General features: G+C 44.6%; 1 protein-coding gene across 2 annotated transcripts in view; it reads left to right on the forward strand.

The window, feature by feature from the left end:
* Positions 1–3,568, forward strand: part of CRABP1 (cellular retinoic acid binding protein 1) — an 8,613-nt gene extending 5,045 nt beyond the window's left edge. For both annotated transcript variants that reach the window (XR_002727175.2, XM_023195701.3), the window contains exon 4: positions 3,270–3,568. Coding sequence is in view for 1 of the 2 variants with exons in the window: in XM_023195701.3 (XP_023051469.1) it covers positions 3,270–3,320 (51 nt within the window). In the remaining variant the exon portion in view is untranslated. The remainder of the gene's footprint in view (positions 1–3,269) is intronic.
* Positions 3,569–12,602: the final 9,034 nt, after the last annotated feature.

The following is a 12,602-nucleotide window of genomic DNA, read 5'->3' on the forward strand; positions in this document are numbered from 1 at the left end:
AAAAAAAAAAAAAAAAAAAAAAAAAAAAAGAACTGGGCAGGGATTGGTGGCTCACACCTGTAATCCTAGCACTTTGGGAGGCTGAACCCAAGAGTTTGAGAACAGCCTGGGCAACATAGTGAGACCCCTGCCTCTACAAAAAAAAAAAAAAATTAGCTGAGTGTGGTGGCACATGCTTGTAGTCTTAGCTACTCGAGGCTGAAGTGGGAGGATCATTTGAGCCCGGGAGTTTGAGGCTGCAGTGAACTGTGATCGTGCCACTGCACTCTAGCCTGGGCAACAGAGCTGAGACCCTCTCTCAAAAAAAAAAAAAAAAAAAAAAAAAACTAAGGTTTTTGCAACCACCCTTTTCTTCCAGACTAGAAAAGGGGAAAGCTGTTTTGGGTAATCAGGCAATTATATCCTTTGTTCTCCATTAGGTATTTTGTTAATCTCTGCTCCATCTTAGTGAATGTCACCTTGAAATGTTGTGAACAGGAGACTGCCTGCTGAAGGGTGCTAGGAAAGGACTTGCGGTGTGACCTGGGTATGGGCCTTCCCTTCCCAAGTTCTTTCCATGCTATAATGGGGGTTAAGCTGAAGTCTGATCCCTGAGGTCCCTCTCAGCCTTGAAATTACATGTTTATTCTGCAAGAAGACCCTAAATTGAGCTATTACTTGAACTGAGACTGCTTGATCCTTCTCTCTTTCTCCTCTTGTCCTTCCCTGGGGTGATTTAACATGCTTTCTCCTTTCACAGAGAAAGGACTGGCTTAATTTGCAACCTGGTAAACCTTGTTTCCAGGGAAGGGATACTTGCTGGGTTTGGGGGAGAAATTTGAGGCTGAGACATGGAAATTTAGGAGAAAAGGCATATATGGTTTACTGGTACCAGAGAGAGCAAAGAGGGAGATGATTTTAGAGTTTTAGAATGTAGCTGAGGGTTCAGTAGGATCAGTTGGCTCTGAGAAAGAGTGATTTTATTAACCTCTGTAGTATACAAGCAGCTGGCATCACAGGCCAAATTCTGCTAGATGGACCCCATCACTTTCAAATCCTCCCTCCCCCCAACTACAGTTCTATCCCTGCATCCTCCACTGGAACAGCAAACATATATACAAGCCTCAAAGGGAAAGGGAGTATTAACTCTTGGCATTTGGGATCTGAAATGTGGGCTTTTGTTTCAAGGGTTATTATCATTAACAAATCTAAAACTCAGAGAGATGCAGTCTCGATATAACAAGAGACAATTATTCTAGTTAAGTTGAAATAAGCTCTCCCAGCGCCAACAGTAAATTGCCCCCAGGCTATAAGTTGCCTTCCTTTGAAAACTGAGTATACTCCCACAAACCACTCTGGAATATTCTACAGAGAGTTTCTGTCAGGAACCTCTAAGCATAGTTTGCAGACTGAGAAGGGCACTTCAAATGTGGTTGGAAATGCGGCAATTTCTTCTCATGTCATGAAGCCATTTGTTAGCCTGGGAGAGCTGTCAGCTAGCGAGAATAGCTTCTCCAGGGTACAGCGTTAAATACTCAAATACTGGCAGCCATTTGACAGTCTGTGGCTGTAGAACTCAAAGAAGTATGGAAAATGAACATGGTTCTGAGGCGTCCAGATATCTGCGAGGTAGACTTATGGTGGGAAAGTCATGCCCCACACCACCTAGCATGCAGAATCACCTGCATTTCTTCCTAATAGAGAAAAAGCTAAGACAAAGGTGTCCAGAAGTAAGTATATCTGCCAGTCTGGTCAGGAGATCCCTAGCATGAAAAGAAGCTAGTGGCTGGGTACAGTGGCTCATGCCTGTAATCCCAGCACTTTGGGAGGCTGAGGCAGGTGGATCACTTGAAGTCAGGAGTTTGAGAGCAGCCTGGCCAACATGGTGAAACCCCATCTCTACTAAAAATACCCAAAAATCAGCTGGGCGTGGTGGTGTGTGCCTGTAGTCCCAGCTACTTGGGAGGCTGAGGCAGGAGAATCGCTTGAACCTGGGGGGCAGAGGTTGCAGTGAGCCAACATCACACCACTGTACTCCAACCTGGGCGACAGTGAGGCTGTCTCAAAAAGAAAAGAAGTTAGTGATGGGATCTGCTTCCTCAGTCACTAAGGACTAGAAGTATTTCCCTGAAGCACACGTGTCTGAATAATGTTTTAGCATATGTTCTCTGAAAGCATCTCATGACCAACTAAGAGGGCAGGGTAAGAATATAAAGATCCTAGGATAGCTAAATGCCTCATTCAGTGGTTTTAACATCTCTTTAATTTCAGGCCACCTTGAGAATCTGAAAGATAAGGACCTTCTGGCACATAAATGTACATTTGCAAACAAACATACTCACATCAGGTTTACATTCTGGGGAATTTCTGTTTCTTTTCTTTTTTTTAACATACATATTGCTTTCCCTGTTCTAACTGCCTGTAAGAGGCCCAGGAGAGCAGGCCTGTGAGTAATTGCTAGTTTTGGGGGAAAGTTGAGACAGTTTACTTATGGGCAATATCATTTCAGGGGCCAGCAGAAAAACATCCTCCTCCATCTGTGCAATGATTCATATCCTCTCAACAAAGGGCCATAGAATTTTAGCTGGAAGAGCCTTTGCGATGATCATGTTGTCAATTCCACCTCTCTTCTCAACACCAGCCCCTGCCTGCCCCTTTCCCAAACAGGCTACGAGAGGAAACCATTTGCCCCAAGCTTAGCCAGTTGTGAGCTGCAGAGCTAGGTTTGGATGCCAATGCTGGGCTTTTGCAGCTGAGACCAATTTTCTAGCTTGCAGGTGATTCAAGTATTACATATACAGCATCTCAGCCTGTCTCCCAGGTTAGATGACTGCTTCCTGGAAAGCAGTTCTATTCCTCCTCCAAAGCAAGGAACAGAACTGGCTGGTGAGTGTTGGGCCCCATGACCCTAGCTGCTTGAGCTTCTTTGTATCTTGAAGTCATTTGAAAAGAGACAGAGCCACTTCAGAAATGTCCATTGTGACATTCTTTCCCTTTCAGTTTAATTTTAAAACCAAAACTCCTGGCATTTCTTATGTCAGCATTTTACAGGTTCCAGAAGCAAAGGAAAATGGTGTATAACATAATTCTATACCCTGGTTCCCTCCCTGCCAATAGTGCTTAAGGGGGAAAAAATCCCTAATGCTTAGCATGAGCACACACACAGGAAATTGAATGTCTGTTACAAAGAGTTTTTAACAGGGCAATAAGTGGCCTTATTAGTGACATGCTTTAAACATTTTTGCGCAGGCATCTGCACTGATTGGTTTTCCTTTTCTTCTTCTCTGCAGACGTTTGGCGCCGATGACGTGGTCTGTACCAGAATTTATGTCCGAGAGTGAAGGCAGCTGGCTTGCTCCTACTTTCAGGAAGGGATGCAGGCTCCCCTGAGGAATATATCACAGTTCTGAGCTGCCAGTGGACCGCCTTTTACTCCTACCAATATTAGGTGACCCAATTTTCCCCATGACAATGTTGTAGTGTCCCCCACCTCCGCCCCCCAGGCCTTGGTGCCTCTTGTATCCCTAATGCTCCATAGTTTGGCATTTGCATGGTTTCGAAGTCATTAAACTGGTTGGATGTGTCTCAACCTTTTCCCTTTTTTGGTTTGCCTCTTCAGTTTCAACAGGGGAGTTACTGTGTACCTACTGTCCTTGGCGCTGTGTTGTTCTGTGTGGTACTCTCAGCTTTGGCCTGCTGGCCTCGGTGTGGGGCTTTGAGCATACATCAGTGGTTGTAAGCTGGGCTCCCGTAGACTGGCTGGATCCAGACTGCAGATCCAGGTGTGATTGCACCTCCCAATGTGGCTGTTCAATTGAATTACTTGGTATCAGTAGTTCCCAGCAGGAAAGGGCACATTTAAAAGGGTTAACAGGGAAGAGCTCATAATGAAGAGACTGTTTATACTGGCAGGATGAATAGAGCCAGCAAAGGATGGGGAGGCACCCAAAGACAAGCAGTGGAGGGATTCACCCCCAGGCCTGAAGACAGAAGGGAAAGAGGGGTCACCAGACCATGAGAGCTATCACCTAGGAGAAGGGCCACTGCCAAAACCATGGCCCCAGTGTTTATGGAGTCATGGAGTCCCAAGTCATGGGAGACTTGGCTTGGAACAAGGGGGATAAATATCCTAATCTCCCACCTTTCAATCTCTGTCTCCCACCTTTCAATCTCTATCTATTCTGTCCATTGGCCAAGTCCAATAGGAATGGAGAGGGCAGGGAAGAGGGTGCTGTTCACAAGGGTCACCCTCCCAGGACATGGCCAGGGGGAGAATGGATCTGAACATGCACATAGACAACAACCCACAAAGCTGCTGACTTTTAAATTTGAAAATCAGTAGATTTCACATAATCTGAATCTCTATTTCCTTAAATGAAAAATTGGGAAAATCTGGCATCCCCAGACCTACATTCCCACAGGGTAACAATTGGCCAAGCAGCTTCCCCTTTTAAAATGGAACTAATATTCTCTGCTTTCCTTTAGACCTCATCCTTGCCCCTGCTTCATTTACCTTGCCTGCCTGGCTTCTGTCCCTGTCATCCTGAGACCAACTGGGTTGGGGAGACCCTAACCCAGCAGCGCTAGAGGAATTAAAGACACACACACAGAAATATAGAGGTGTGAAGTGGGAAATCAGGGGTCTCACAGCCTTCAGAGCTGAGAGCCCCGAACAGAGATTTACTCACGTATTTATTAACAGCAAGCCAGTCATTAGCATTGTTTCTATAGATATTAAATTAACTAAAAGTATCCCTTATGGGAAACGAAGGGATGGGCCCAATTAATTAAAGGAATAGGTTGGGCTAGTTAACTGCAGCAGGAGCATGTCCTTAAGGCACAGATCGCTCATGCTATTGTTTGTGGCTTAAGAATGCCTTTAAGCGATTTTCCGCCCTGTGCAGGCCAGGTGTTCCTTGCCCTCATTCCTGTAAACCCACAACCTTCCAGCTTGGATGTTAGGGCCATTATGGACATGTTACAGTGCTGCAGAGATTTTGTTTATGGCCAGTCTTGGGGCCAGTTTATGGCCAGATTTTGGGAGGCCTGTTCCCAACACTAAGCACACGGGTTCTCAGCAAAGCTGGGTCAGAGTGGGCCATCCAACAGTGTATAGGCATGAGTGAGGCCAGGAGACCCTCAACAAGCTCACACTCTGGCAGGGGAGACACCCAAGGCCCAGGTGCTATCACCTGAGTGTAGATGGGGACACAGTTTACCTGAGGTTTCACCCCCCACCCCTAGCCCAGAACCCTAGGCTGAAAGGATGAAAACCTACATGAACCCACATTTGCTTATGGAGGACCTCAACCCTCCACTCAGACTCTACCTACCTACATGTGAAACTCACCGGGGAGAAGTCTCTTGTAGAATAGAACACATCTCACATCCTGAGCCTCCTTGTTGGGGCTCCAGCAGTGGAGAGAAATGCAATTGGAGGGCCCACCTGAGTGTGAATGTGCTCATTTAATTTCTAATTCAATTAGAAACTGTGGGGACATGACCGGCCATGGTGGCTCACATCTATAATCCCAGCACTTTGGGAGGCCAAGGTGGGTGGGTCACCTGAGGTCAGGAGTTTGAGACGAGCCTGGCCAACATAGCGAAATCCCGCCTCTACTAAAAATACAAAAATTAACAGGGTGTGGTGGCAGGTGCCTGTAATTCCAGCTACTCAGAAGGCTGAGGCAGGAGAATCTCTTGAACCCAGGAGGCGGAGGTTTCAGTGAGCCAAGATCACACCCTTGCATTCCAGCCTGGGAAACGAGAGTGAAACTCCATCTCAAAAAAAAAAAAAAAAAAAAAAAAGAGAGAGGAAGTGTGGGGACGGAGCTGGCCACACAGGGCAAGGCAAGTAGTCATGCCGGATGGATGAAGCTGGGATATCCGGACTCTCTCTGTAGATATTGGGTGCTCATTGCCACTGTGGATGGACTGGGTGAGGCCTCAGACATCTTGGTCTACACCCTTTCCCGGTTCCCACTGCTTCAGTGCCTCCCTCTCTAGATTTGCTCCATAAAAGCACTGCCCTGCCATACCATGATGGTTCTGTATAAAAGACCTGGTCAGATTGAAGAGAGGATGAAGGCCTTTCTTTCCCTCACAAGTTTCTTTCAGCTCCGCTTTCACAACGGTTGAGGAACAGAGCAGAGTAAAGGAGGCTATCAGCTGTAACTCTCATCCTGCCTGACAGCCAACAGGCATCGGTGGGGATATTTGGATGACTAGATGAAGTGACAGCAAGTGCCAGTAGTTCACTTAGACTCAGAACACTGGCTGCATCCTGGTTCTCTTGAATCTTGTTCTTTCTGCATTTTCCAGATAAAAGGCACGGTATTTCTCATTCCCTCATGGAACACCACTAATGAGACTGCAGTGTTCCGTGGAACCCAGTTTGAGATTTGCTGCTATAATCAGCCCTAAAACCTTTGTGCGTATACACATCGCATATGATATGTAAATACACACACACATAGGATGAAAGCTACACTGTCATCCGGATACTCTCACCAAAACACTGCTGTAAGCTTGTCACTCCCCTGCTCAGCAGTCCCTATAGTCTATAGCAGGGAAGTCAAACCCTTTGGCCTGGCATTCAAAGCCCTCCATGATTTGGCCTCACCAGGTAAAACAGAAAGAACAAGGGCTTTGGTGCCTGTCAGATCTAGTGTCAAATTCTGACCACACTTTTAGTTTGCAAGTGCTAGAAACCCAACCACAACCAGTCCCAGCAAAAAGAAATGTACTCTGCTACAACATGGATGAACCTTAAAAACATTACGTCAAGTGAAAGAAGCCAGCCACAAAGGACTGCCTGTTGTATTATTTGATTTATACGCAATCTCTAGAATAGGTAAATTCATTGAGACAGAAAGTAGACTGGTGGTTGTCTAAGGCTGGAGGCTTTGAGGAGAAATGGGGAATGACTGGTGCACAGTTTATTTTTAGAGTGATGAAAATGTTCTAACATCGATGTGGTAATGGTTGCACAACCCTATGAATACACTAAAAGCCATGGAATTGTATACTTTAAATGGGTAAATTATATGCTATGTGAATTATATCTCAGTAAAACTAGCTGGGTGACCCACTCTTGTAATCCCAGCACTTTGGGAGACCAACGTAGGATGATTGCTTGAAGCCAGGAGTTTGAGACGGGAAACATAGCGAGACCCCCCAATCTCTACAAAAAAATACAAAAATTTGGGCAGTTGTGGTGGCTTACACCTGTAATCCCAGCACTTTGGGAGGCTGAGGTGGGCAGATCACTTGATGTCAGGAGTATAATAATAGCCTGGCCAACATGGTGAAATCCTGTCTCTATAAAAAATATAAAAATTAGCCAGGCATGGTGGTGCATGCCTGTAATCCCAGCTACCCGGGAGGCTGAGGCAGGAGAATCGTTTGAACCCAGGAGGTGGAGGTTGCAGTGAGCTGAGATGGTGCCACTGCATTCCATCGTGGGCAACAGAATGAGACTCTGTCTCAAACAAAACAAAACAAAACAAAAAACTTATTCATGTAACCAAAAACTACCTGTTACCCCAAAACTACTGAAATAAAATAATTAAAAAAAAATAGGAGCAGAAGGGAGAGGAGGAGGGCAGGTAGCCCCTGTTTGTTTAAGCTGATTATTCAGTGGTTTCTGTACTTGCACCTAAAAGTATTTCTAACTGATACACCAAGGTAACCTAAAGAAGGACAGAGGCTTGTAGATTTGTCTAGCTGGCGGATCTCTAGTCATCTGTCTTGATGATGACGACCAGTGCCATGGAACTAGACAATGTGCCATCTTGCTGAAAAGAAACAATGAAGTTAACATATTTTATGGATGGTAAGACCCCATTCCTAATGTAACATCTCTCTCAATCCCCTCTTCAGTCTCTTCTCATTGCCATAAGAGCCAGAGTTTCATAGTACACCGCAAGGATATTATCAGTGAAAATAATAGGGGGCAGCAAGTCTACAAATGCAGCCTTCACACTCCAATCCAACCCCATCCACTCCTTTCAGAGGCACCCCCTCCTCTGGGAGCACCCTCCAGGGATCTTCCCTCTTTCCAACACTTTACTGTAACTATCCATTAGTGTCAGAAAGTCCCCAGATCTTGTCAAAAACATCACTTACATGTATATCTGCCCTCCCGAATGTCCAGCAAAGTGTCCTATAAAATAAATGTGGGATGTCACTGGGTGAAAAAATTAATCTTCACAAAGTCCCCAAAGGGTCAAATAAATACATCTCAGAGTAGATTTGAAATTACAAACCCTTACATTGGATGGGCAGTTGTGCTTAAACCAACCCATCAGAACCTCTCCCCTTTTAAGCAACTCCAACTGCTAGGAGATGGAACCCAGAAACAGGAAACGACTTGGCCAAGACCATCATTTTAGGTGTTTGTCAAGATCAAGAGGATGGCCAGTGTGGTGGCTCGTGGCTGTAATCTCAGCACTTTGGGAGTTTGAGATGGGCAGATCACTTGAGCCCAGGAGTTTGAGACCAGCTTGGGCAACATGGTGAAATCCCATCTCTACCAAAAAATAAAAAATAAAAATAAAAATACAAAAATTAGCCAGGTGTGGTGGCGCATGCCTGTAGTCTCAGCTACTCCTGAGGCTGAGGTGGGAGGATGGCCTGAGCACAGGAGGAGAAAGTTACAGTGAGCTGACATGGCACCACTGCACTCCAGCCTGGGCAACAGAGGGAAACTCTGTCTAAAAAATAATAATAATAATAAAATAAAAAATAAAAAAAATCTACCTATAATTTCTCTAAATGTTAATAATTCCCTTAAAAATAACAATAAGAATGTTATCACACCTTAAAAGTAACAAGTTCTAATATCATCAAAGATCCTACCAGTGTTCAGATTTTCCTGATTGTCTCTTTTACCTCCTTGTTCAAATCAAGATTGAAATAACTATAAATCTCTTTGAATGTATACATTTTTCTCTGCTTCCTTTTTTTTATTGTATTTTGTGGAGAAACTGGTTGTTTGTCCTGCAGAGCTTCACGTAGTCTAGATTTTGATGATTATATTTCTGTGGTGTTACTTAACATATTCTCTGTCTTCTGTATTTTTTTGTAGATTGGTAGCTCTAGAAGCTCAGCCAGACTCAAGGTTGATGTTTTGGCAAGAATACTTCATAGATGGTATGCTCTCCTCCCTTAGGAAGACTCAAAACACTGGTTGTCTCTTTCTTTTTTCTTTTTCTTTTTCTTTTTTTTTTTTTTTTTTTTGAGACAGAGTCTTGCTCTCTTGCCAGGCTGTACAGTGGCATGATCTCGGCTCACTGCAACCTCCACCTCCTGGGTTCAAGCGATTCTCCTGCATCAGCCTCCCGAGTAGCTGGGACTACAGGTACCCACCACCAGACCCAGCTAATTTTTTGCATTTTTAGTAGAGCTGGGATTTCACCATGTTGGCCAGGTTAGTCTTGATCTCTTGACCTTGTGATCTTTCCACCTTGGCCTCCCAAAGTGCTGAGATTGCAGGTGTGAGCTGCTGCACCTGGCCCTGATTGTCTCTTTCTATGACATTCACAGCCATTGGTGATCATTGGCTACACTTATAGTTCTCATTAGAGGTTGAAACATGGGGATATTCTAATTCTACCTCCTTCATTTATGAGCTGGAATACTTTCCTAAAAAGATACTTGGCCAGTGAGTTCAAGACCAGCCTGGCCAACACGGAGAAACCCTGTCTCTACTAAAAACACAAAAAAAATTAGCTGGGCGTGGTGGTGGGCGCCTGTAATTCCAGCTACTCAGGAGGCTGAGGCAGAGAATTGCTTGAACCCAGGAGGGGGAGGTTGCAGCGAGCCAAGATCGCGCCACTGCACTCCAGCCTGGGCGACAGAGTGAGACTTCGTCTCAGAAAAAAAAAAAAAAAAAAAAAAAAGAAATACTTGCCCTCGTCTGCTATGTGGTTATCCTGAGGTACGGTATGCATAGGAAAGACAGAATAAGTACTTGATTCTTTCCCCGTATTTACTAGTTTTTAGAGCAATGAATTGGTTTTCCTGGCATCCTTCAAAAAGTGACCAATATATTTTTCTGTTTTTTATTTTCTTCTTTTTTAAGACAAGGTGTCATTCTGTTGCCCAGGCTGGATTGCAGTGGTATGAGAATGGCTCACTGTAGCCTTGACCTCCTGGGCTCACGCAATCCTCCCACCTCAGCCTCCTGAGTAGCTTGGGACTACAGGCACACACCACCATGCCTGGCTAATTTAAAACAAATTTATTTTATTTAGAATTGGGGTCTTGCTATGTTGCCCAGGCTCATCTCAAACTCCTGGGCTCAAGTGATCCTCCTGCCTCAGCCTCCCAAAGTGCTGGGCTTACAGGCATGAGACACTGTGCCCCAGCCATTGTTTTCCCTTTTTAATGTCATTATGAATTTATGGCTTGAAACATATTTGATACGTTTAATGGGAAAAATAAAAGCTATATGCTTAGCTTTTTCCAGGGAAAAGAAAAAAAAAACACCAAAACCCTACAGGACACACACCAAACCATTAAGAGGGGTTACCTCTGAGAGACCGTTTTACTCTCATTATTTCCTTATTGTTAATATTCATTTACAATGCACACGTATGACTTTTGTAATTTCAGATGTATTTGATATGTTTCAATTCAATGTAGCTAGTATCCTCATTGATGCTGAAAGTGACCCATCTTCGGCCACTGGGAACTTCTTTATATTGGGTCTTGAGTCTTGGTAGGACCCTAGTTATCTTTGATAACTTCTTTGCCATTTATTCTAATACTATACTCTGGTTCATTTCCTGTTCCAGACCTGGAATCAGCCATTTTTCCAAGAAGCCCGGTTGTTTTAGGAGACAATGACATTTAGAAACCACAATCTAGGGCCCAAGAGATGGGCCTGCTTTTGATTCTAAGATAGAAGCCAGAGTTTTAGGTCCCAGGAGGCAGGTCACAGACAAAACACTTACTCTGGGCCGGGTGCTGTGGCTCACACCTATAATCCCAGCACTTTGGGAGGCCAAGGTGGGTGGATTGCTTGAGCCCATGAGTTCGAGACCAGCCTGGGCAACACAGCAAGACCTCATCTCTACAAATAATTTTTAAAATTAGCTGGATGTGCCCGGGCGCAGTGGCTCAAACCTGTAATCCCAGCACTTTGGGAGGCTGAGACGGGCGGACCACGAGGTCAGGAGATGGAGACCATCCTGGCTAACCCAGTGAAACCCCGTCTCTACTAAAAAATACAAAAAACTAGCCGGGCGAGGTGGCGGGTGCCTGTAGTCCCAGCTACTTGGGAGGCTGAGGCAGGAGAATGGCGTAAACCTGGGAGGCAGAGCTTGCAGTGAGCTGAGATCCGGCCACTGTACTCCAGCCTGGGTGACAGAGCGAGACTCTGTCTCAAAAAAAAAAAAAATTAGCTGGATGTGGTGGCATGTACCTGTGGTCCCAGCTGCTTAGGAGCCTGAGGCAAGGGAATCGCTAGAGCCTAGGAGGTAGAGGCTACAGTGAGCTGCAACTGTACCACTGTACTCCAGCCTGGGTGACACCATAAGACTCCAACTCAAAAAACACAAAAACAAAAAAAAAGTTACTCTGTACTCCTTTGTTCCCATTATCTTCTACCCAAGACAATGCTAAACAGTATTCAGATGTTGTCAGCACTGTGTTCAGCTACGTGGGGATGACGTCTCTTCCTTTTTACTCAGAAATCAGAGTAGTTTTTGACCAATCCATTTGTGGCAGGGGATGGAGGTAGGGGCAGTAGACTTGGAGTCTGTAACTCAGCACCAGGCTGTGAGGACAACTGCTTCAAAGAGAACAGAACTTGATGGGCAGTGGTCACTTCCAATCAAATCTCCATTAGCTCATTGGAGGCAGGATTAACATTCCATTCTGTAGTAGGAAGATTAAGCATAATTTCTGGGCAAAGAGCAAATTCTCACAAGGATTCTGCAAATATGTTATATTTGTTACAACTGGGTAATTCATCTTTCTGGGAAAATTACCTACAGGACTTGGAGGAATTTACTTAATAAAAAAATAGATGACAGTCACAATTTTATAATTCCATTTGTTTTCACAAGCCAGGAAAACTCATCAATTATGGTGAGTGAAGAGGGGGGCTGGTTTCTTAAAGCGGAATTTGACCAAGGTCTCTCAGAATAGCCATACTCCAGGGAAGTGGGATTTGGAGATACTAACATAAAAAAAAAAAAAAAAAAAAAAAAAAAACACTGGCTTCAGAAACAATGTGTAGGAAAAAATTATTGAGTTATGAACTCTTACAAAGAACATAATGAAAAGTGAAAACCCTGAGAAAGTTTGGGAAAACATCCAATCCTCGGAATACATGAAATAAAATTGAGGATTTTTTTTCTCTTTCCTACTATTAGGAATAGGTTCAGAAAAATGTTATTAAGGTCCCTTTATCACCATTTAAAAACAATTGTTGTGGTCGGGTGCAGTGGCTCAGGCCTGTAATCCCAGCACTTTGGGAGGCCGAGATGGGCGGATCACGAGGTCAGGAGATCGAGACCATCCTGGCTAACATGGTGAAACCCTGTCTCTACTAAAAATACAAAAAATTAGCCGGGCGAGGTGGCGGGCGCCTGTAGTCCCAGCTACTCCGGAGG

This window comes from Piliocolobus tephrosceles, chromosome 6 (assembly GCF_002776525.5).
Source record: "Piliocolobus tephrosceles isolate RC106 chromosome 6, ASM277652v3, whole genome shotgun sequence".
NCBI classification, from domain to species: domain Eukaryota; kingdom Metazoa; phylum Chordata; class Mammalia; order Primates; family Cercopithecidae; genus Piliocolobus; species Piliocolobus tephrosceles.